Consider the following 22028-nt stretch of genomic DNA (forward strand, 5'->3'; position numbering starts at 1 on the left):
GATCCCGGATTTTTCACTCGCACTTCCATCGCCCTACCGAGAAAACCGACTGACCAACGAATATTGTAGCGCGATTCTGATCCCGGATTTTTCACTCGCACTTCCATCGCCCTACCGAGAAAACCGACTGACCAACGAATATTGTAGCGCGATTCTGATCCCGGATTTTTCACTCGCACTTCCATCGCCCACCGAGAAAACCGACTGACCAACGAATATTGTAGCGCGATTCTGATCCCGGATTTTTCACTCGCACTTCCATCGCCCTACCGAGAAAACCGACTGACCAACGAATATTGTAGCGCGATTCTGATCCCGGATTTTTCACTCGCACTTCCATCGCCCTATCGAGAAAACCGACTGACCAACGAATATTGTAGCGCGATTCTGATCCCGGATTTTTCACTCGCACTTCCATCGCCCTACCGAGAAAACCGACTGACCAACGAATATTGTAGCGCGATTCTGATCCCGGATTTTTCACTCGCACTTCCATCGCCCTACCGAGAAAACCGACTGACCAACGAATATTGTAGCGCGATTCTGATCCCGGATTTTTCACTCGCACTTCCATCGCCCACCGAGAAAACCGACTGACCAACGAATATTGTAGCGCGATTCTGATCCCGGATTTTTCACTCGCACTTACATCGCCCTACCGAGAAAACCGACTGACCAACGAATATTGTAGCGCGATTCTGATCCCGGATTTTTCACTCGCACTTCCATCGCCCTACCGAGAAAACCGACTGACCAACGAATATTGTAGCGCGATTCTGATCCCGGATTTTTCACTCGCACTTCCATCGCCCACCGAGAAAACCGACTGACCAACGAATATTGTAGCGCGATTCTGATCCCGGATTTTTCACTCGCACTTCCATCGCCCACCGAGAAAACCGACTGACCAACGAATATTGTAGCGCGATTCTGATCCCGGATTTTTCACTCGCACTTCCATCGCCCACCGAGAAAACCGACTGACCAACGAATATTGTAGCGCGATTCTGATCCCGGATTTTTCACTCGCACTTCCATCGCCCTACCGAGAAAACCGACTGACCAACGAATATTGTAGCGCGATTCTGATCCCGGATTTTTCACTCGCACCCCCATCACTCTTACCTGAAAATTGTCTGCCATTCGAAAATTCTCAAGCTAATCTGATTCCGCATTCCACACTCGCGCTTGCATGGCTCTACCGAGAAAACCGACTGACCAACGAATATTGTAGCGCGATTCTGATCCCGGATTTTTCACTCGCACTTCCATCGCCCACCGAGAAAACCGACTGACCAACGAATATTGTAGCGCGATTCTGATCCCGGATTTTTCACTCGCACCCCCATCACTCTTACCTGAAAATTGTCTGCCATTCGAAAATTCTCAAGCTAATCTGATTCCGCATTCCACACTCGCGCTTGCATGGCTCTACCGAGAAAACCGACTGACCAACGAATATTGTAGCGCGATTCTGATCCCGGATTTTTCACTCGCACTTCCATCGCCCTACCGAGAAAACCGACTGACCAACGAATATTGTAGCGCGATTCTGATCCCGGATTTTTCACTCGCACTTCCATCGCCCACCGAGAAAACCGACTGACCAACGAATATTGTAGCGCGATTCTGATCCCGGATTTTTCACTCGCACTTACATCGCCCTACCGAGAAAACCGACTGACCAACGAATATTGTAGCGCGATTCTGATCCCGGATTTTTCACTCGCACTTCCATCGCCCTACCGAGAAAACCGACTGACCAACGAATATTGTAGCGCGATTCTGATCCCGGATTTTTCACTCGCACTTCCATCGCCCACCGAGAAAACCGACTGACCAACGAATATTGTAGCGCGATTCTGATCCCGGATTTTTCACTCGCACTTCCATCGCCCTACCGAGAAAACCGACTGACCAACGAATATTGTAGCGCGATTCTGATCCCGGATTTTTCACTCGCACTTCCATCGCCCACCGAGAAAACCGACTGACCAACGAATATTGTAGCGCGATTCTGATCCCGGATTTTTCACTCGCACTTCCATCGCCCTACCGAGAAAACCGACTGACCAACGAATATTGTAGCGCGATTCTGATCCCGGATTTTTCACTCGCACTTCCATCGCCCTACCGAGAAAACCGACTGACCAACGAATATTGTAGCGCGATTCTGATCCCGGATTTTTCACTCGCACCCCCATCACTCTTACCTGAAAATTGTCTGCCATTCGAAAATTCTCAAGCTAATCTGATTCCGCATTCCACACTCGCGCTTGCATGGCTCTACCGAGAAAACCGACTGACCAACGAATATTGTAGCGCGATTCTGATCCCGGATTTTTCACTCGCACTTCCATCGCCCACCGAGAAAACCGACTGACCAACGAATATTGTAGCGCGATTCTGATCCCGGATTTTTCACTCGCACTTCCATCGCCCTACCGAGAAAACCGACTGACCAACGAATATTGTAGCGCGATTCTGATCCCGGATTTTTCACTCGCACTTCCATCGCCCTATCGAGAAAACCGACTGACCAACGAATATTGTAGCGCGATTCTGATCCCGGATTTTTCACTCGCACTTCCATCGCCCTACCGAGAAAACCGACTGACCAACGAATATTGTAGCGCGATTCTGATCCCGGATTTTTCACTCGCACTTCCATCGCCCTACCGAGAAAACCGACTGACCAACGAATATTGTAGCGCGATTCTGATCCCGGATTTTTCACTCGCACTTCCATCGCCCACCGAGAAAACCGACTGACCAACGAATATTGTAGCGCGATTCTGATCCCGGATTTTTCACTCGCACTTCCATCGCCCTACCGAGAAAACCGACTGACCAACGAATATTGTAGCGCGATTCTGATCCCGGATTTTTCACTCGCACTTCCATCGCCCTACCGAGAAAACCGACTGACCAACGAATATTGTAGCGCGATTCTGATCCCGGATTTTTCACTCGCACCCCCATCACTCTTACCTGAAAATTGTCTGCCATTCGAAAATTCTCAAGCTAATCTGATTCCGCATTCCACACTCGCGCTTGCATGGCTCTACCGAGAAAACCGACTGACCAACGAATATTGTAGCGCGATTCTGATCCCGGATTTTTCATTCGCACTTCCATCGCCCTACCGAGAAAACCGACTGACCAACGAATATTGTAGCGCGATTCTGATCCCGGATTTTTCACTCGCACCCCCATCACTCTTACCTGAAAATTGTCTGCCATTCGAAAATTCTCAAGCTAATCTGATTCCGCATTCCACACTCGCGCTTGCATGGCTCTACCGAGAAAACCGACTGACCAACGAATATTGTAGCGCGATTCTGATCCCGGATTTTTCACTCGCACTTCCATCGCCCTACCGAGAAAACCGACTGACCAACGAATATTGTAGCGCGATTCTGATCCCGGATTTTTCATTCGCACTTCCATCGCCCTACCGTGGAAACCGACTGACCAACGAATATTGTAGCGCGATCTGTTCACCAGTCTTACTTTTAAAGTACATTTTCGGAGCCAAATTTTCAAGAAACTCTAAATAAATCATTTAAACTAAACTTCTTTTTAAATTTAGTAACGAAAACATCCCAACTCTATTATTATGTTATATTTTTACAGCCACCGCACACAAAATCTTTTTCCTATTCGTTCTTTCTGGTTCTTACGCAAGAAATGTTGTTGACGTCTTTTTATCGTTGTTTTTGACGTCACTTCACTGATGGGCCAAGATTTGGGTACATAGTGAAAAAAAATGTCCTCAATATTCGGCCCACATACAATTTGTAAAATAGTTATTATTCGTTGAAAACAAATACACAAGTTCAAAATAGCGTCTTTGACCGTCACATTAAATGTTCAGTTATTGAAAAGTCAATTCGAAATGTTCCAGAAACATGCCATTTATTATCATGTGTATAGACTACCCACTAAGCCGAAGAATCATGGCGTCTACAAAAGCTAAACAAAGTGACATTTTCATTCAATTTTAATGCTCCAAAGGGCTAAAATTGAAACGAAATGTTACTGTTGTTTGGCGCACAGCTTTTCCGATATCCACTTATGCGTGTTTGTTTGAGTTTTTGGTTTATTTTGAGATAGGCCGAACGAGGGGACTATGCCAACGAAGCATCCCGATACCCTAGATGCGGCTCAAATAGCGTCTGTTCTGGAACCCAGCGGCTGAGTATGAAATTCTTCTACACCGGAAGCTACACCTAAGGTGGCAGCCCCACCACGGTGGATAGGGCACCTAAGGCCAACTGTTCCGGAAATCAACAACCGTTACAGTAAACGAAAATGAAAGCTTACGAACTGATTCAACGGAAATGGCTTTTAGCGCAAAACAACGGATAAGAGTTGGAACATGGAATGTATTAACCCTAGCCCAGCAGTCTGTATACTGAGCGAAGTCCGTTGGCCGAACTTTGGAGAACATAGATTGGCGTCGGGTCAAATTCTGCACTGGCAACCTATTTATTGCACCCATAATGAACTAGAAACACTCTATAGTAAATCAAAAAGCGCCCCATAAAGAATGAACATATGTTCCATGAAAATGTGCAGTAATTCCCATAAATATTTTAAAACGTTCCATACTTTATTGAAAATTTACCGATAAAAAAAATTTTTTTTTCAATAAAAATGCAATTTTGTACCAATAAATGATACTGAAATGCTCCATAATAAAATACAAATGTTCCATTAAAATTAGAATTGCACCCATAGCAAATTGAATATTGCTCCATAGAAAAATCAAATTGCATAATAAAAAATGAAATTGCACCATAGAATATAGATGAATGTTCCACAAGTATTATCAAACTGCATTTGATTTTTTTATAGAACAATATTCAACTTACAATGGGTACAGTATTATTTTTTTATGGAGCATTTGCATTTTTTATGGAGTATTTGGATTTTATTATGGAGCATTTTTGTGTTAGTTATTGGTACAAAATTGCACTTTTAATGAGAAAATTTTATGTGTTACCGGTACATTGTCTCTAAGGTATGGAACGTTTTCAAATATTTATGAGTAACATTGCACATTTTCATGGAACATATGTTCATTCTTTATGGAGCGCTTTTTGATTTTTTTTTGGAACATTTGCAATTTGTTATGGTGGCATTCACCTTTTGCCATTCTGCAATACTTTGAGGTGAGAACGCTCCTTGCCACCGTGGAGCTGATTTCCTGCTCAACGCTCAGCTGCGCTCATGAAGTGGGAACCTATTAATGAAAGTATAATTGTGGCCAGATTCAGAACACGGGATCGAAACCTTGCTATGATCCAATATTACGCGCCTCGCGATGCTGCTGAAATGCAAGACAGAGAACCTTTACAGCCAACCGAATGCTTTCGTGGATAAGATTCCGAATGGTGATATCAAGATCCTCATGGGCGACTTCAACGCGAAGGTTGGTTCCGACAACTCGGACTATGAGCACGTCATGGGACGGAAAACGGAGAGCTGTTTGCAGAGTTTTGTGGCAACATTGACATGGTGATTACTGTCTTATTTGACATACTGTCTTATAGGCGCTGCGGTGAAAAGGTCCTTCGTCTAGAAGCTGCAGAACCGTGCTGAGGATATTCCAAAAAGTGGAAGCGTAGAAGATCAAAGTGAGTGCTATCAAGAACGCCTCCATCGCCACCGGCGAGAATAATTTGAATGAGATACGCACCAAGCGAATGGATTGGATCACAGATGACACCTGGAGGAAGATAAAGGAGTCAGGGCTGCTAAGTATCAGTCTCAGTGCCTGTTTTTCTGCCGAAAATGAATGACTGCGGCGGTCGTTTTCAGTTATGTGAGAACTGAAAGAGTCCGAGAGCTCCATTCGTGAGTGTCCCAAACAATTTTTATTCCTAATCATCCTCGCACTACTCATGCTGACACGCCATTCGCCTCAAGAGGTGGCTTGTAAGAGTGAGTAGTACTCACTCTTACCCTATACGCTACCACGGATAAAAACACTCAACTACAGAAAATTGAATGAAAATTTGGTCCTTTTAGCTCTCGCTTTCAGCACGCTCCGTACGAGTGTGAGTACACGCAAAACAAGAAAAGCTACCAAAAATTGAGATATGCCTTTTCTACCAATTTATGTATTAAAAACGTACAGAAAATGTGATAAATCATAATCCATTCGTTGTATTAAGATGCGCTACACGGTTTCATAGCTTCCATACCACTACACACAAACACCTCCATTCAAACCCGAGAAGTTGAACCGGGTTGCGTCTAAAAATAACTTTCGCTTCGCTGCTGAGCTTCGCGTCCTATTGTCTACATGGAATTTTCCACTTGCAAACAGCAACCTGCTGGATGCGGGCTTTTCAGTGCACAATGGGTCTAGAGTCGTATTTACGAAGACAAAAATGTTTCTGCCAAGTTCTGCCATTTCTTTTTTTTTTTCATTATTGTGAAATGATTACGGTCAATCAAGTGTGGCTTATCCAAAAATCTGCTGATTAATTATTCTCTATACAATATCAGAATGTTTTACAAAGTTATAGCAAATTTACAAAAATAAAACATTCGATTGATTTGATTGATTTGTCTTTATTAAAGAGACTTTCAGCCCTTGGATAAAACATTCGAATCATTACAACTTTTCGAAAAGTTTTCAATAAATTGCAACTTTTTTGCCTTTGGTCATATTTTAGTCGAGTCCAACGATACATGAAGACCAATACATTAGTCATAAACTTTCAAAATTTAATTTAATTCGGTTCGCTTAGTCCTAAAATACAGTAATTTGATAAACGGAAGTCAAAAACTAGATATAGATAGAAGGGCTCTAATTTCGTGTAAAGTTGAATAATCAATCAAGCCCAAATTTGCACCAATTAAATCAAACTCGTTGAGGAACAAGTAATCAAAATAGTTTTGGTGGACTTTATAAAAGGATACAACTGGCTAAAAATGTTTTAGGCAATTTTTAAAACTTAGCATGCTTTTGTATATACCACTAGGCAGTGCTAGAGGTCAAGCAAATTTTAAATTTAATATATCTCAGAATTCTGGTCACTTACAAAGTTGGTGTCTTTGACAATGTTGTTTGGTAGGTCAAGGGCTTACAGTTAATGGTCCACACAATTTTGGCACAAGGAAGCGCAAGTTACACATTTGCAAAATTATGGAAATGAATTTTTTTTTTCGTAAAGCAATCAAAAAGCTGTAATTTAGTTTTCTTTGAACATATTTAAGTCAAGTCAAAGGTTTTTCAAAGAGCTATATATTAGTCATAAATGTGCAAAATTTCATTTCATTCGGTTCACTTAATCCAGAGATATAGCGCTTTAACGAAGAACACTCAAATATGAAACATTTTATTAGAGTCGCTCCAACTTCATGTAAAACTATCCAATCGAGCTCAAATTTGTACCATTTATAGCTAATTAGTTGTGCAACTAGCAGATAAAATTTGAGAATATTCCCTACATATTATAGAAAGTTACAGGTTGCTGAATATATTCGAGATAATAAGTAAAAGATACATGCTTCTTCTAATTTGCAACTAGCGCCGTCTACTGGCAGAATCCTGAACCAATCAGCTAATCAACTGAAACGCCTTAATAAACCAAACAACATTGCCGAAGAAACCAATTTTCTAAGTAATCAGAGTTCTGAGATATATGGAATATAATAATTAATTTATCGTCAGCGCTACCTAGTGGTGGAATTTTGAATCAAACGGCCCATCACCAGTAAAACCTTGGCTGGCCTAACAACTTTGCCAAGTATACCGAATATTTATGTAATCATGGTGCTAAGATGTACGGTACGGAAATTTCGCCAGTGCTACGTCTTGCTGTCTGTGATATCTGTCATACCAGAGACAAACAGACGTAACACTGATGAAATGTTTATACCAAATATCTCATCATCCTGGTTACTTAGAGAGTTGGTGTCTTCGGCAATATTATTTGGCTGGTCAAGAACTAACAAATGATGAGCCGCTTGATTCAAAATTCCACCACAAGGCAGCGCTAGTGAGCAAACAAATATTATATTCCATATATCTCAGGACTCAGATCACATAGAAATTTGATATCTTCGGCAATGTTGTTAGATTGGTTACGGCCGCTCAGTTGATTAGCTGATTGGTTCAAGGTTCTGTCAGTAGGCGGCGCTAGTTACGAATTAATTGAAGCATGCAACTTTTATTTATTATTTCAAATATATTCAGCAAGCTGTAACTTTTTCAAAAATGCACCAAATATTCTCAAATTTTTCGTGCCAGTTGCACAACTAGTAAGCTATAAACGGTACAAATTTGGGCTCGATTGGATAACTTTACATAGAATTGGAGCAACTCTAATAAAGTAGTTCATATTTGAGTGTTCTTCGTTTAATTGCTATATCTCTGGATCAAGTGAACCGAATGAAATGCGACATTGCACAATTATGACTAATACATAGCTCTTTGAAAAACCTTTGACTTGACTTAGACACGTTCAAAGAAAACAAACTTACAGCTTGTTGATTACTTCACGAAAAAATATCAATCATTTGAATGATTTAGCAAATGTGTAACTAGCGCCGCCTAGTGGACCATTATAACTGTAAGCCTTAACAACGTTGTCGAAGACACCAACTTTCTAAGTGGTGAGAGTCCTGAGATATATGAAATTTAAAATTTGCCGTTTATTGGTGGAATTTCTAATTAAACGATCCATCACCATCCATCATGGCATCGCACATAAAATTATTAGAAAGCAGATTTTTGAATCAGTTTAACCAGACGAACCACCCTAACATAACATTAATAGGGAATAGGGTCAACAATTGAAAATAAACTTTCTAAAACACAATATGTGTCTTAAAACTTAAAGCTGAAGCTTAAACAGTTTTGTCTTCGCAAATACGGCTCTGGACCCATTGTGCAGTGTGGCGGCTGTATCACTTCCATCACCAAGCCACGTTTGTGTTGATGATGATGGCTTTCAGCCTCGTGTCTATCCATGTGCAGTTGTAGCCGTGCTGGTTAGAGCGCAGGGTACTGTGAATCACCATTACACTGCCTCGGTTCGATTCCCGCCGCCGGCCGTATTTCTTTTTAACATGTATTGGTGTTTGATGCCGCCGCTGCTGCCATGATCAGTCTAAAAATAGAACAAATAATGAGAAACCAGTGCGACAGAGCACACGCACACATGCGAAATTTCCCTTTTCCAGATTCTAGGAAGCCAATACAATTTTTGGTATACTGCCACCTACCAATTTTTGTATTTGCAAGGCCCTAATACAATATTTGTATATGTTTCATACCCAACTGTATTAGAATCTGCCAATCTCAGGTTGCGTGTACCTTTTTCATTTCGCTCCCGTGGCAACAACGGGTAAACCAAATCGGGGAAAATAAAAAAAGCAAAATATCGCAACCATAAAGGCCTGTCGCAAAATTTGCATCCCTGTAAGAAGCAAAGGAACGTCAAAGCCGCCATAGAGCGAGCGAAAACACGAGGAGCCAAAGCCGTAGCCCGTCAGCACTAATATTCGTCTCTGGATAAGAAAGCGAAACGCTCATGTAGAAGGGGCAAAGAGCGTGGACGAGAAAGCCGCAAATACCGGTAACATTAAATTTTGTCTCCTCCACGATGTCTCACGTCGTTTAAGTGGGAATAATATGAACACTACGATGCTCGTGAAAGACACGCCCGGAAGTTATTAACCGACCCGGCTGACCAGTGAAAACGCTGATTCGAATACTTTGGCAACCTTTTTCAAGTGTCGGCTACGCCACCAACACCTTAGCATAATTCAATCCGACAAGGGTTCGACGCATTACATGTGTCAACACTGAAGCTCCATCATTGCAGTGCATAGAAGAAGCCATCTTCGGCATGAAATCGAACAGAGCCCCGGGGTCGATCGCATATCAGCCGAGGTCAGCTCAAATCTGACCTCATAGTATCTGCACAACTGTTGCGTCAATTATTCTGCTATATATGGGAACCGTACCCAAAAAGGATGACCTGACTGTATGCGATAATTGGCGAGGTATTATGTTACTGTGTATCGCTCTCAAAGTCCTCTGTAAAGTGATCCTTGACCGGATTCAGGAGAATATTGACGCAACTCTTCGACGGTAGCAATCAGGATTCCGTGCCGGACGATACTATTGTCACGCTCCGTTTCACCTTGGAGCAAATCAATGAATTTCAAGAGTCTCTTTACATGGTGCTCATGGATTACGAAAAAGCTTTCGACCGTCTCAATCAAGAATCTATGTGGGGATCCCTCAGGCTCAAGGGTGTCTCTGAGAAAAGCATCTACCTCATTGAAGCACAGTACGAGGCATTTTCGTACAGAGTACTGCACAACGGTGTCCCATTCGGGTTATCGTTGAAGTAAGGCAAGCAGTGTTGCGAAGTGTTAGTATTAATCGATATTTAAAGCAGAAATTGAGATAGTTAATCACTCATTTTTCCATTTACCTTCGGAATATCAATTGACTAGCCTCTGATCATTCAATTGGCAACAGCTCCAGCCTCGGTCTAGAAACATATCATTTAATTGAGCCCCAGCTAGAAAGCAAAATTTATGGTGCTGTAGATTTAAAGCTTTTACCATCATTGATGACGTCAAATCCGACATCAACCTATCATCCACCTATTTTTATTTTGGCCAACAAACCCAACAAAGACCGAATAGTTGTTCGATGTTGGTCCAACAGTGACCCAGCATTCGATAAAAAATCACCCAACTTTGACCCGACATTCGATATTTTTTAGTCCGGCGAAATTTTACAGGGTTTTTCGTGTTTCGTGCCCAGCTACCCATGCGAGTGACAGTTTATTAAATTGACAAGGATTCGCTTCTCATTTGATAGGTGCTCTGATTGAATGAAATCGTTTCGAACTTGACTGGAAGGGAAAATGACTGAAAAGATATATTGGTTACAAATGAATGAGATGATTTTTTGCAACACTGAAGGCAAGGATATATAATATACTGTCATCGGTACTGTTCATCATAGTAATTGACGAGATCCTGGTCCTCGGCGTCAGGTCTCACCATCAATGCCAACAAGAATAAGTCGTTGGATGTAACCAAGGTCCACCCTTCCAGCTTTACGGTAGCGGGGCAAGTAGTGGAAACTGTTTAATGCTTCCAATATCTTGGCAGTCAAATGGGGGCCGATGGCGAATTAAGAAGGCGGGGCTGCTTTTGCTAGTGTAAGAAATGTATGGAAATACAATCAGATTCGTTAACGCACCAAAGTTAATATTTTCAACTCAAACGTGAAATCTGTGCTGCTGTATGCCAGTGAAACTTGGTGTGTATCAGTAGAGAACACTGAAAGGCTCCAGGCCTTCATCAATAGATGCCTACGGTCATGCCTGCGGTATATAATTCGTGTATGGTGACCTCACAATCAGATTTCCAACGTGGAGCTCCATCGTCGAAGTCATCAAAAGCCGATAGCGAAAGACATTCTGGAGCGAAAGTGGAGGTGGGTCGGCCACACTCTATGCAGGAACGGGAACGAAATCTGCAAGTAAGCGTTAAATTGGAACCCAGCAGGGCATCGCAGCAGAGGCAGACCCAGAGGCTCATGGCGACGTAGCATCAACAACGAAATAAAGCCAAGTTAACAGAAGTTTTCAACAACCTACATCTCATTTTAGAAGCTGAACTTAAGGCGGAACTGGAAGGATTTCCTAATTTTTTTGGTTTTTGATTTTTTATTAAATAACGAAGCAATATTTTCAAAATCGGTTTTCGTGCACATGTAGAGTATGGATCAAGGTATCTTCTGAATTTTTTTGTGGTGTAAAATGTTTTCCATTTTTGCAGAAACCATTTTTTGTGTTATTTCGTTTAAAAATGGTTTCTGCAATAACGAAAAACATTTTCCACCAGGAAAAAAAATCAGGAGATACCTTGATCCATACTCTACATGTGCACGAAAACCGATTTTGAAAATTTTGCTTTGTTATTTTATAAAAAATCAAAAACCAAAAAGTGAGGAAATGGATCCAGTTTCGCCTCAAGAATTATTATTATTATTATTTATTAAAAAGAGGTTTTAACTTAGGTCATTCGCCTCTGTGAACCTAAGAATACGGCATTTTAAAAACTTGTGCGGCTTGACCACTTTTGCAAGAAAGTCACGGAAAAACCGCTACTTTTCGAATATTTAAGGTAAATGTCACGGACTACCTTTGGAAAATGTCAATTGATATTCACCGTGAATAACATTGGCATTTTTCGAAGGTAGTCCGTGACATTTACCTTAAATATTCGAAAAATAGCGCTTTCTCCGTGACTTTCTTGCAGAACTGGTCTAACCACACAAGTTTTTCATATACCTACCATGTTTTCAGGTTCAGCTTCTAAAATGAGGTGTAGGTGATTGAATCTAGATAGGGTAGCGAAACACTTGGGCAGCGGCCGGTATTTTGGAAACTCTTCGCTATAACTCAGTCAATTCCAAACCAATTGACTTGAAATTTCGTAAACGGCTAGATACTATACGTTTCTCATCGCGTTCCAAAAATTGTGGCAATTGGTTCAGATTTGGCTGAGTTATAGCAAAAAAGTGTCCAAAATAGGACCCCTGCCAAGATTGTTCCAGTTCCCTATGACGAAATGAATTTTTCAGCTTTGCTCAGAACTGATCGTAGTAAAGTAGTAGTAAATGCTACTAAGTCAGATCTGCAAACCATTTTCAATATTTTGCCAGCTAATATCCAATAAAATTGTAATGATTGTAGGGTATTGGTTCCCTTATTAAGCATGCGGCTCCCATTTTCATCTTACGAAAAACAAAGGATTGAGGCGCTGTTTGTTTTGTTTCTTATTTTTGTATTTTTTGTTAGAAGTGAGCACCCATGAAAACAAAAAGAACGGAATCAATCGGTGCCGTAATCGCTTGTTTTCGAATAGGATGAATATGGGAGCGTGAGATGATTGATGGCACACATACCCTATTAGCACTCAACTTTCCGGAATCGTATCATGGTCAAAGCCTATCTATGTCAGGCAATTATCAATGGTTTCAAGAGGTATGGTGGAGTTATTTTGATAATTCAAAAAGGCATCAGTCGTTCTTTACCAGACTATTATTCTGCCTCTGGCTCCCTGCCTTGCGGTTCTCAATCTGATAACAACATCAATGATTGATCGATGGCAAACGAGACTGATTCTTTGTAGCTGGTTTACTGGAAGTGATAATCGTAAAATTCGCTCGTCAAAACAATTTAAAATATTTGCTATTTCAAATTTGATTCGTTTCAGTTTATAAATTAATAGATTTGGAATTGATAAATGCTTTGATATATGGTCCTGATTCAGTTGATGCAACATTTAATAAGTTGTTTTTCATTGATTTGAATTTTTGATTTTATTTCGCGTTGAAATTTGCATGCAAAATGTAAGTCCACGTAGTTGCGTTTATTGGACGTGCCAAGTAAAACCAAGCACATACCCAATCTGAATGGATTTCGTTATCGATGGGAAACAATTGACTGTATAAAGGAGCGATACCCGCTGCTTGATGGTCGGTTATATAATAATTTGTCGTATGGTGTTTTGAGCTTGAAGGGTGCAATTGATTTACTGGCGCAAACAGAACTGAAGGTTGCTGGTAAAATGCACATGAGTAGAATAATTCATAACTTGTAATGGTTTTGGCGAACCTTTTGTTTTTTAATCTCTCGAACTGTTCTTTTAAATTTGATAGCAATGTATCACCAATAAAGATAGATACGTTAAGTCTTTCCACCACTTCTAATCCGTTAACAAGCACTATCAGCAATCACTGTTATCGACATTGCTCGCAAGTGTACTGACGAGATAGCGTGCGCACACGAATTACTCTCGTCGCAAAATCCCATTGAACGGGATTTTCGAACGACGACGACGCAACTTCCAGGTAACTATATGGGTGAGCAGAGCACTGTCACATCCTCTCCTCTCTCCTCTTCTTGGCGTAACGTCCTCACTGGGACAAAGCCTGCTTCTCAGCTTAGTGTTCAATGAGCACTTCCACAGTTATTAACTGAGAGCTTCCTCTGCCAATGACCATTTTGCATGTGTATATCGTGTGGCAGGCACGAAGATACTCTATGCCCAAGGAACTCAAGGAAATTTCCTTTACGAAAAGATCCTGGACCGACCGGGAATCGAGCCCGTCACCCTCAGCATGGTCATGCTGAATACCCGTGCGTTTACCGCCTCGGCTATATGGGCACTGTCACATGTGAAAGCTAATTAGAAAATCGTACTTGGCTACCAGCTTAGCAAACTTAGCCACCACAACTCCGTTCACCCCCGCAAGCAATTGATTTATTTTATTATCACGTCGGTTCCGATTAGCCGGCCTGCTTGCACACTTATGAAGATTTACAAACGGCGTTATTGCATTTGAATTTATTTGCATATTTAGTTCCATATTTTGGCATGCATCGTGAGGGAATCTATCGACAACATGTTCGTTATTTTTTGTATAAATATGTGCATTATTGATAATCGAGATATACGTGATGGGTCCCGTTGCGTGATCCCCTGTCTAATAAGCATAGATATTTATTTCTTGCATAAACATGCACCTATGTAACATCTCTTCGCAAATTACATCAATAAATTATACAAAATTGTTGTATTTCTCTCTTCCGCAGGAAATCCCCATGAATGATGGAGGTCGTGGGTAGATGTGATTAAAGTGAGCTTGCGAAGAATACACAGTGTACTGCAGCATGTTCTAACACGTGATAACTAGTGCCAATACCGTGATTAGTTGAAAGAAGTTGCCGCTAAGCGCTAATTAGTGGTGTGAATACCAAGTTGATGTGATATTGCCGGAACCCCCCGGCATCCTGCAGCATGATGAACGGGAAGCCAACCACGGAGATGAGCCTCCTGAAGGTTCCAACGAAAATCATCCCCACAAAGCAGCCGCTCCCGAGCCAAAATGCCATCGATACGGACGACGAAGAGGACGGCCTGGGATACACGCACACATTGGTAAGTGACTGGTCAAATTTGTCCTCTGAATTATGCCGCAGATTACAATGTAGTTCCGGAAGATATCGCTAACGAGATCAAACCAATCAGACGCATGCAGAGTGCCTAACAAGCCGACATGGGTGGGCTCGTGACTATTTATCGAGAAAATATTTGCGCCGTCGTCGATCGTGATTTTATCGTATTTAGAGCTTGTATATCAATTTTTGTCGCGTACCTGTGTAATCCATTCATTCAACTGAACACGGTTCGTCGCACAAACTGACACAGTTTTGGTAATGAATGCTAATAAAATTTGGGTAATTAGCATTGCTGGACATTAACTGACGGGTACTTCAGCTAAAGTCTTAGCCAAAACTTTTGAAACTACGATCAAATTTCTTGATATTGGAAATTCAAAATCTTAAAGCATTAATAGCATGTTTAGTTTACTTTACTCTAAAGTGACCAGATATATTTTGCTCTGATGCGGGACAGAGTTTTACATAACACACATTGTCAGTTTTTCAGTGATTCAGTAACTCGATTTATATATATTTAAATAGAGGTTGGAAACCGTAAACATAGCAAAAAGATAAAGAAAAATACTGATTTTTATTAACTCTCTTGACGTAAATATTTGTCGTATTTGTTAAACATAGATAATGCAAAAAAGCCCTAAATTAAAAAAAAATAACAATAATACAAGAGAAAAAATAGACATCTGAAGCTATAAGTTCCAGACTCAAAGTTTTCAAAAAATGAACATAAGGATTTAAAAAAATGATGCCCCTGCATTATTTATAAGGATGTTTTGAAATGTTAGTAAGAAAGTATACAATAAGGCTAAAATCAATTCTCTACTGATATTATCGTGTTTGAATTTTCCTGGAATTCATCTCCAAAATTTATAAGAGATTACTTTGCAATTGTCTGATGTTTTAAAGAAAATTATCTGTTGAAACATTGGAGAAAAATGCTGGGGATTCCTTTCTTCTATTCCTAGATGAATAACTGGACAAATTCTCGGAGGAATCCTGTAAAATCCCAGGAAAATACTGTGGGAAGTCCAAACTAACTTTCTGAAGAAATTCATGAAGAGACTAAGAGGGTACTTAGGTACTTCCCAGTACTTTAAAAGTTCTACTACAATTCACTCGCCTTTGGCATGATTCTCTTGAGATTTTATCTGACGGGTTCTCACAGATATTACTCCAAGACCGATGGAATGGTTTAAAAAAAAAAACTTGGACGAAAGTTCTGACGAAACGACTTCAACTCCACTTGCAACAATAGTTCATTTATTATATATTGATTTATCTAAACTTTGCTTTTAAGAAAAACAGAAGCAGTTCAACATATACGTTAGGAGGAAGCCGGCCCCAGAACCCCAACACCAACACAGATAGAAACACCAGGGTGGCAACATCGACATAGCAACAACAAAGTAAGGCGCCATGCCACATTGGACGAACGAGCAGGCGCTATGAGGAATTGCACTTTGGCAAACGCATAAACTGATGACACGCATTAATCGATTCGACCGATCATCCGATCGACGACGGACCCACATAGGAACAGTCACCAGGCGGATAGGTTTGCTGAGTTGACATAATGAGTTTATAAAAGCCACTTTCAGTGTCTAGAATAAGTTAGTCTTAATCGTGAGTTGTAACTTAGTGTTTAATTGAATAAAATTATTTTTTTATCGAATGCTAGACAGCATTCTAATTATTGGCGCAGTCTTTGGAAAAGTGTGTGGAAGTAGTGAAGGACTTTGAGTGAAAATAGTGAAACCAAAGACATTACGAAATTTCCAACTTTAGCAAACTTCAGTGTGAAGAACCGGATCATCGGCAACAGCCACAGTTGAGGGAATATCATTCTGTTTGAGTGATTCGGAAGCGACAGAAGGACCCACACGCAACAACCTACAACCCACGGGACAACCACGAGACGACTCCGGGATGAAAATTATTCTCCTGTAAGTAAAACCTTCCTTTTTAAATCATAAAGTGATCGAAAAGAACCACATTGAAATAACCAGTGCTAGTGATACGAGTGAAGAGGGCATATCTTTCATTTCCATCCACGGCATTTAATTATTTTCATACGCGATCAGTCGCACAATAAACCCAAGTGAAACGGGAAACATAGTGTCTAGTGACAAAACAAAGAAAAAAAAAACTACAAGCATGAATAATGATTACCAAGTTCAACAAGACTGCCAGACGTTCCATCGCCAACACTTGAAGAGCAGCTAATTGATCAAATTACCCAGCTCACAAACAATCAAAACATGCTGATGCAAACGATTGCCGAACTGAAGGCAAAAAACGACGATCCGTTCCTAGCTTTTAGAACACCGGATCCCGTCAAAAATCTGCCCACATTTGGTGGCAATAAAAAAGAAACTAGCGCATGGCTAGAAGATGCAGAGAATACCCTTGACTTATTTAAGGAATACAGAGGAAAACCGATGTATTCACAAATAGTCAGAGCGATAAAAAACAAGATTATTGGCGAGGCTAAAGGAATCCTGATAGCCGCCGGTAACCCCAACAGTTGGGATGAAATTAAATCCGTTTTAATTAATTCATACGGGGATAGACGTGACCTTACAACGCATATACAATCCTTATTTTACACGAATCAGGGAAAGAAAACCCTACAAGAATATTATAACAAAATTAAAACAATCGATACAGCCATTAAATCAACGGCAGCAACGATTGATGACTATAAAAGCTCAACGAAAGCAATAAATAGTCTTGTGAGTCTTAAGACACTCACCAGATTTATAGACGGCTTATCGGATGAACTATCTTTCCACGTGAGAAGTTATAGACCAGAATCACTGGAAGAAGCGTACGAAATCACAGTTCAATATTCAAACGCCGCTTATAGGCAAAAATTAAACAAAAAACCCACACAAGACCGCCAGTGGCACGCGGATAAAAGAACACAGTCTCAGCCACAAGGTCAAGTACCATCAAGTCTTCAGAACCCGCAAGCAAAGTTTAACACCCAGCCATCTCAAAATCTAAATAATAAGTTTAATGGATCAGGAAGATTTAGAAACCAGAAAAATAATTTAGATGACGACGTTTCGATGAGAACGGCCAAGTCAAAAATTGAGGTGAATAACCACAACAGCTGTGCAACGCAAAACGAATGCGGTAATTCGAGGGAGAAAGAATATGACACCCCACATCAGCCGGACGACTCAGTGCTCGAGTCAGACGATGATGAATATTTAGTTGATGACGAGCTAAATTTTCTCGAGGAAGAGACGCTAAAGGGAAAAACGTGAAATGTAACAATTTTATACCTTATATTTCAATAAAAACATCCAAAGGAGAAATGAAATTCTTGGTCGACACTGGTGCGAACAAAAATTACATTTCTCCCGAACACGTGAATATCGATAACTGTAAAAATGAAACTGGAATCCGAGTAACGAACATAAATGGAACCATAACTATTAATAAATCTGTTTCATTTGACCCTTTCCAAATTAACAAAAAGCAAAAATTTTTTGTTTTTAAATTCCATAAATATTTTGACGGGTTGATCGGCTACGAGTCGCTCAGAGACCTCAATGCTCAGATCGACATAAGAAAAAACACTTTGAAAATTGGTAGAAAAACCTTCCAGATGCTCAAACGTTTCCCAGATAATCATCAAAATATCAATATAAACGAGCAAGAATTCCAGTACATTTCGCTTCAAACAAAAAAAGACGGTGATTTTTTGATAACAGATGAAATAAATTATAGCTCATTTAAAATTTTACCCGGCCTATACAGAAGCACCAATAGCAAAGCAATTGTGGCAATCCAAAATATTTCAAAATGTACTCAAGAGATCAATTTAAATCAAGTCAAATTAGATAACGATCCATTCGATTTGATGGAATTGCCAACACAAATTGACCCGACTAACTATAATTTTCGCGATGACCACATGAATAATGAAGAAAAAGAAGCACTACAAGAGGTTATTAAGCAAAACAAAAAAGTTCTTTACACGGAGTCTGATAAACTTTCATTTACACACAAAATTAAGCATAAAATTCGCACTACAGATTGCATTCCAGTGCACACGAAATCTTACAAGTATCCGTACGCGTTCGAAAACGAAGTTCAGGAACAAGTAAGAAAAATGTTAAATGACGGGATAATTAAAGAATCAATCTCACCATACACGTCACCTGTATGGGTAGTCCCGAAAAAAACCGATGCAACCGGTCGAAAAAAGTTTCGTCTAGTCATAGACTACAGGAAACTTAATGAAAAAACAATAAACGACAAGTATCCAATACCGGAGATTACAGATATTTTAGATAAACTGGGTAGAGCTACCTATTTTACTACCATTGACTTAGTGTCCGGTTTCCACCAAATTCAAATGGCGGAAGAAGACACAGAAAAAACAGCATTCTCGGTAAACGGAGGGAAATATGAGTTCACTCGTATGCCATTTGGGTTGAAAAACGCCCCGGCAACCTTCCAGAGAGTTATGGACTGTGTATTAAGAGAACTAATAGGAATATGTTGTTTCGTTTACATGGACGACATAATCATATTTTCCAGCTCTCTCCAAGAACACAAGAAACACATCGCCCAAGTTTTACAAAAATTGAGAGAGGCTCAATTAAAAATTCAACTTGATAAATGTGAGTTCTTCAGAAAAGAAACTCAATTCCTAGGGCACACTGTTTCTGAAGAAGGTGTGAAGCCAAACAGTGACAAAATAGAAGTCATTAGAAAATGGCCAATACCTAGAACAGAAAAAGAAGTTAGACAATTTCTAGGAACATTGGGTTATTATAGGCGATTTATAAAGGATTTCGCTAAATTAGTAAAACCACTTACAGCACTACTCAGAAAAGATGCTGAATTCATAATTACAGAGGAAATCAAAGAAAGCTTTGAAAAATGCAAACAAATTTTGACTTTAGACCCTGTGTTAACATACCCAGATTTTAACAAAGAGTTTACACTAACAACAGATGCAAGCGACTTTGCAATAGGCGCTGTACTTTCGCAAGGGTCAGTAGGTAAAGATAGACCTATAGCTTACGCATCAAGAACTTTAACCCAAACAGAAGAAAGATATTCTACAACTGAAAAAGAATTTCTCGCTATTGTATGGGCAGTTAAACATTTCAGACCGTATCTGTACGGACGAAAATTCAAATTGTTCACAGATCACCAGCCTTTGACATTTTCCATGACTAACGCAAACCATAGAATCATAAGAGGTAAACTCGCGTTAGAAGAATTCGACTACGAGCTAATATATAAACAGGGAAAACTAAATTCGGTAGCTGATGGTTTGTCTCGAATTAAAGTCGATGAATTGAATGCGAATTCGCAAGCATCGATGGACGTCGAACCTTCGGAACATGAAAAAGACACCGATCAAGAAAGCGATGGAATGACGGTGCACTCCGCGGACTCTAGTGACGATTATTACATACGTTACACTGAGAGACCCATAAACTTTTTCAGAACCCAAGTGATTTTCAGAATAAGTGGTAACGATATCAACACGTACGAACAAATCTTCCCCAGATATCATAGACACATAATCGCCAAGAGCGAATTTACAGAAGAGGATATAGTCGAAACCCTTAAGCAAAAACTTAACCCTAGAGGAATAAGCTGCATTAAAATTCCTATATCTCTAGCTCAATTACTCCAAGAAACATTTAAAAAACATTTCTCATCTAACAAAATCTATAAAGTATTTATTTCAGAAACTTTACTACAGGACGTGAGAATGGACAACGAGCAGGACGAGCTCGTGAGAGATACACACAACTATGGGCACAGAGGACCCAAAGAGAACCGAATACAAATCTTACAACAATATTTCTTCCCACAGCTCGACCGAAAGCTTAAAATTTTCTATGAATCTTGCGATATCTGTAAAAGAGCCAAATATGACAGAAGGCCACCAAAATTAATTCATAAAAGCGTATTTGGAGATAACCCTTTCGATCGAGTACACATTGACATATTTTTTCTCAAAGGGCAAACGTGGCTTACTATAGTAGATTCTTTCTCAAAATTTGCAAACGCGATCCCATTACCATCCAGAACAATAGTCGACATAAAAAACGCTATTACAGAGCACATACGACATTTTGGCAGACCAAAAACTATAGTAGGTGACCAAGAGCCATCTTTCAGGTCAATTGATTTTATCGGGTTTTTGAACGACTTAGGCATCGAAATGCATTTCGCTAGTAATTCTAACTCCAACGGAATAGTAGAGCGTTTCCACTCTACACTTATCGAAATTTACAGAACGAACAAAGCGAAGTTCGAAAATTTGAATACAACAGAAATGATCAACATCGCGGTTGACATTTATAACAATACATTTCATCAATCGACGAAACGACAACCTCGTAGTTTAATTTTTAACGAATCAAAAGTCATAAATATGGAAGAAATTACGGAAAAATTCAAAAATCTGCATTCGGCGGTAAAAGTAGAACTTCTTAAAAGGAAAACTAAATATGAAGGAAAGCACGAAAATAAAGAAAAACCTAAACCACTTGAAGCCGGAGAAAAGAAATACGTTAAAATATCCCAAAGGTTAACCAAAGATAAAGACCCATTCAAACTCATAACAATCCAAAATGATAACGATTTAACATTTCGCGATACAAACGATATTAAAATCCATAAAAACCGAATAAAAAAGTAATAAAATAATCAAATCGATAAATCTTTAATTTCAGATTTATATCAATCGTCACTGCAACAGTTTACCAAGACATTAGCAACCATAATGGATTAATAACCATCAACCTACATAAAGTGAGAATCAGAACAGGATACCATAGAATCATTCATAAAGTAGATCTCAATGATGTACAATCAAACTTGTTATATATTGAAAATGTCAGTAATCTATTAAATCTTACAGACCACCTAGCAGATACATTTCTATATAAACTTAATATTGCAAAAAACAAGCTGAACAGCCTATATCCAAAACGTCATAAGAGAGGATTAGTAAACGCGCTAGGA

General features: G+C 39.9%; 1 protein-coding gene across 3 annotated transcripts in view; it reads left to right on the top strand.

Moving 5' to 3' along the window:
* The window catches only part of LOC109421116 (chloride channel protein 2), a 349200-nt gene that overhangs the window by 45570 nt on the left and 281602 nt on the right, over window positions 1–22028 (top strand). For 2 of the 3 annotated variants that reach the window (XM_062846999.1, XM_062846998.1), the window contains exon 2: window positions 14655–15000. In XM_062846999.1, coding sequence (XP_062702983.1) covers window positions 14860–15000 — 141 coding nt within the window. In that variant the 5' untranslated portion in view covers window positions 14655–14859. Of the gene's footprint in view, window positions 1–14654; window positions 15001–22028 lie in introns of those variants that run through there. The other variant, XM_062847003.1, reaches the window with a different exon arrangement.

This window comes from Aedes albopictus, chromosome 1 (assembly GCF_035046485.1).
Source record: "Aedes albopictus strain Foshan chromosome 1, AalbF5, whole genome shotgun sequence".
In the NCBI taxonomy this organism is placed as follows: Eukaryota; Metazoa; Arthropoda; class Insecta; order Diptera; family Culicidae; genus Aedes; species Aedes albopictus.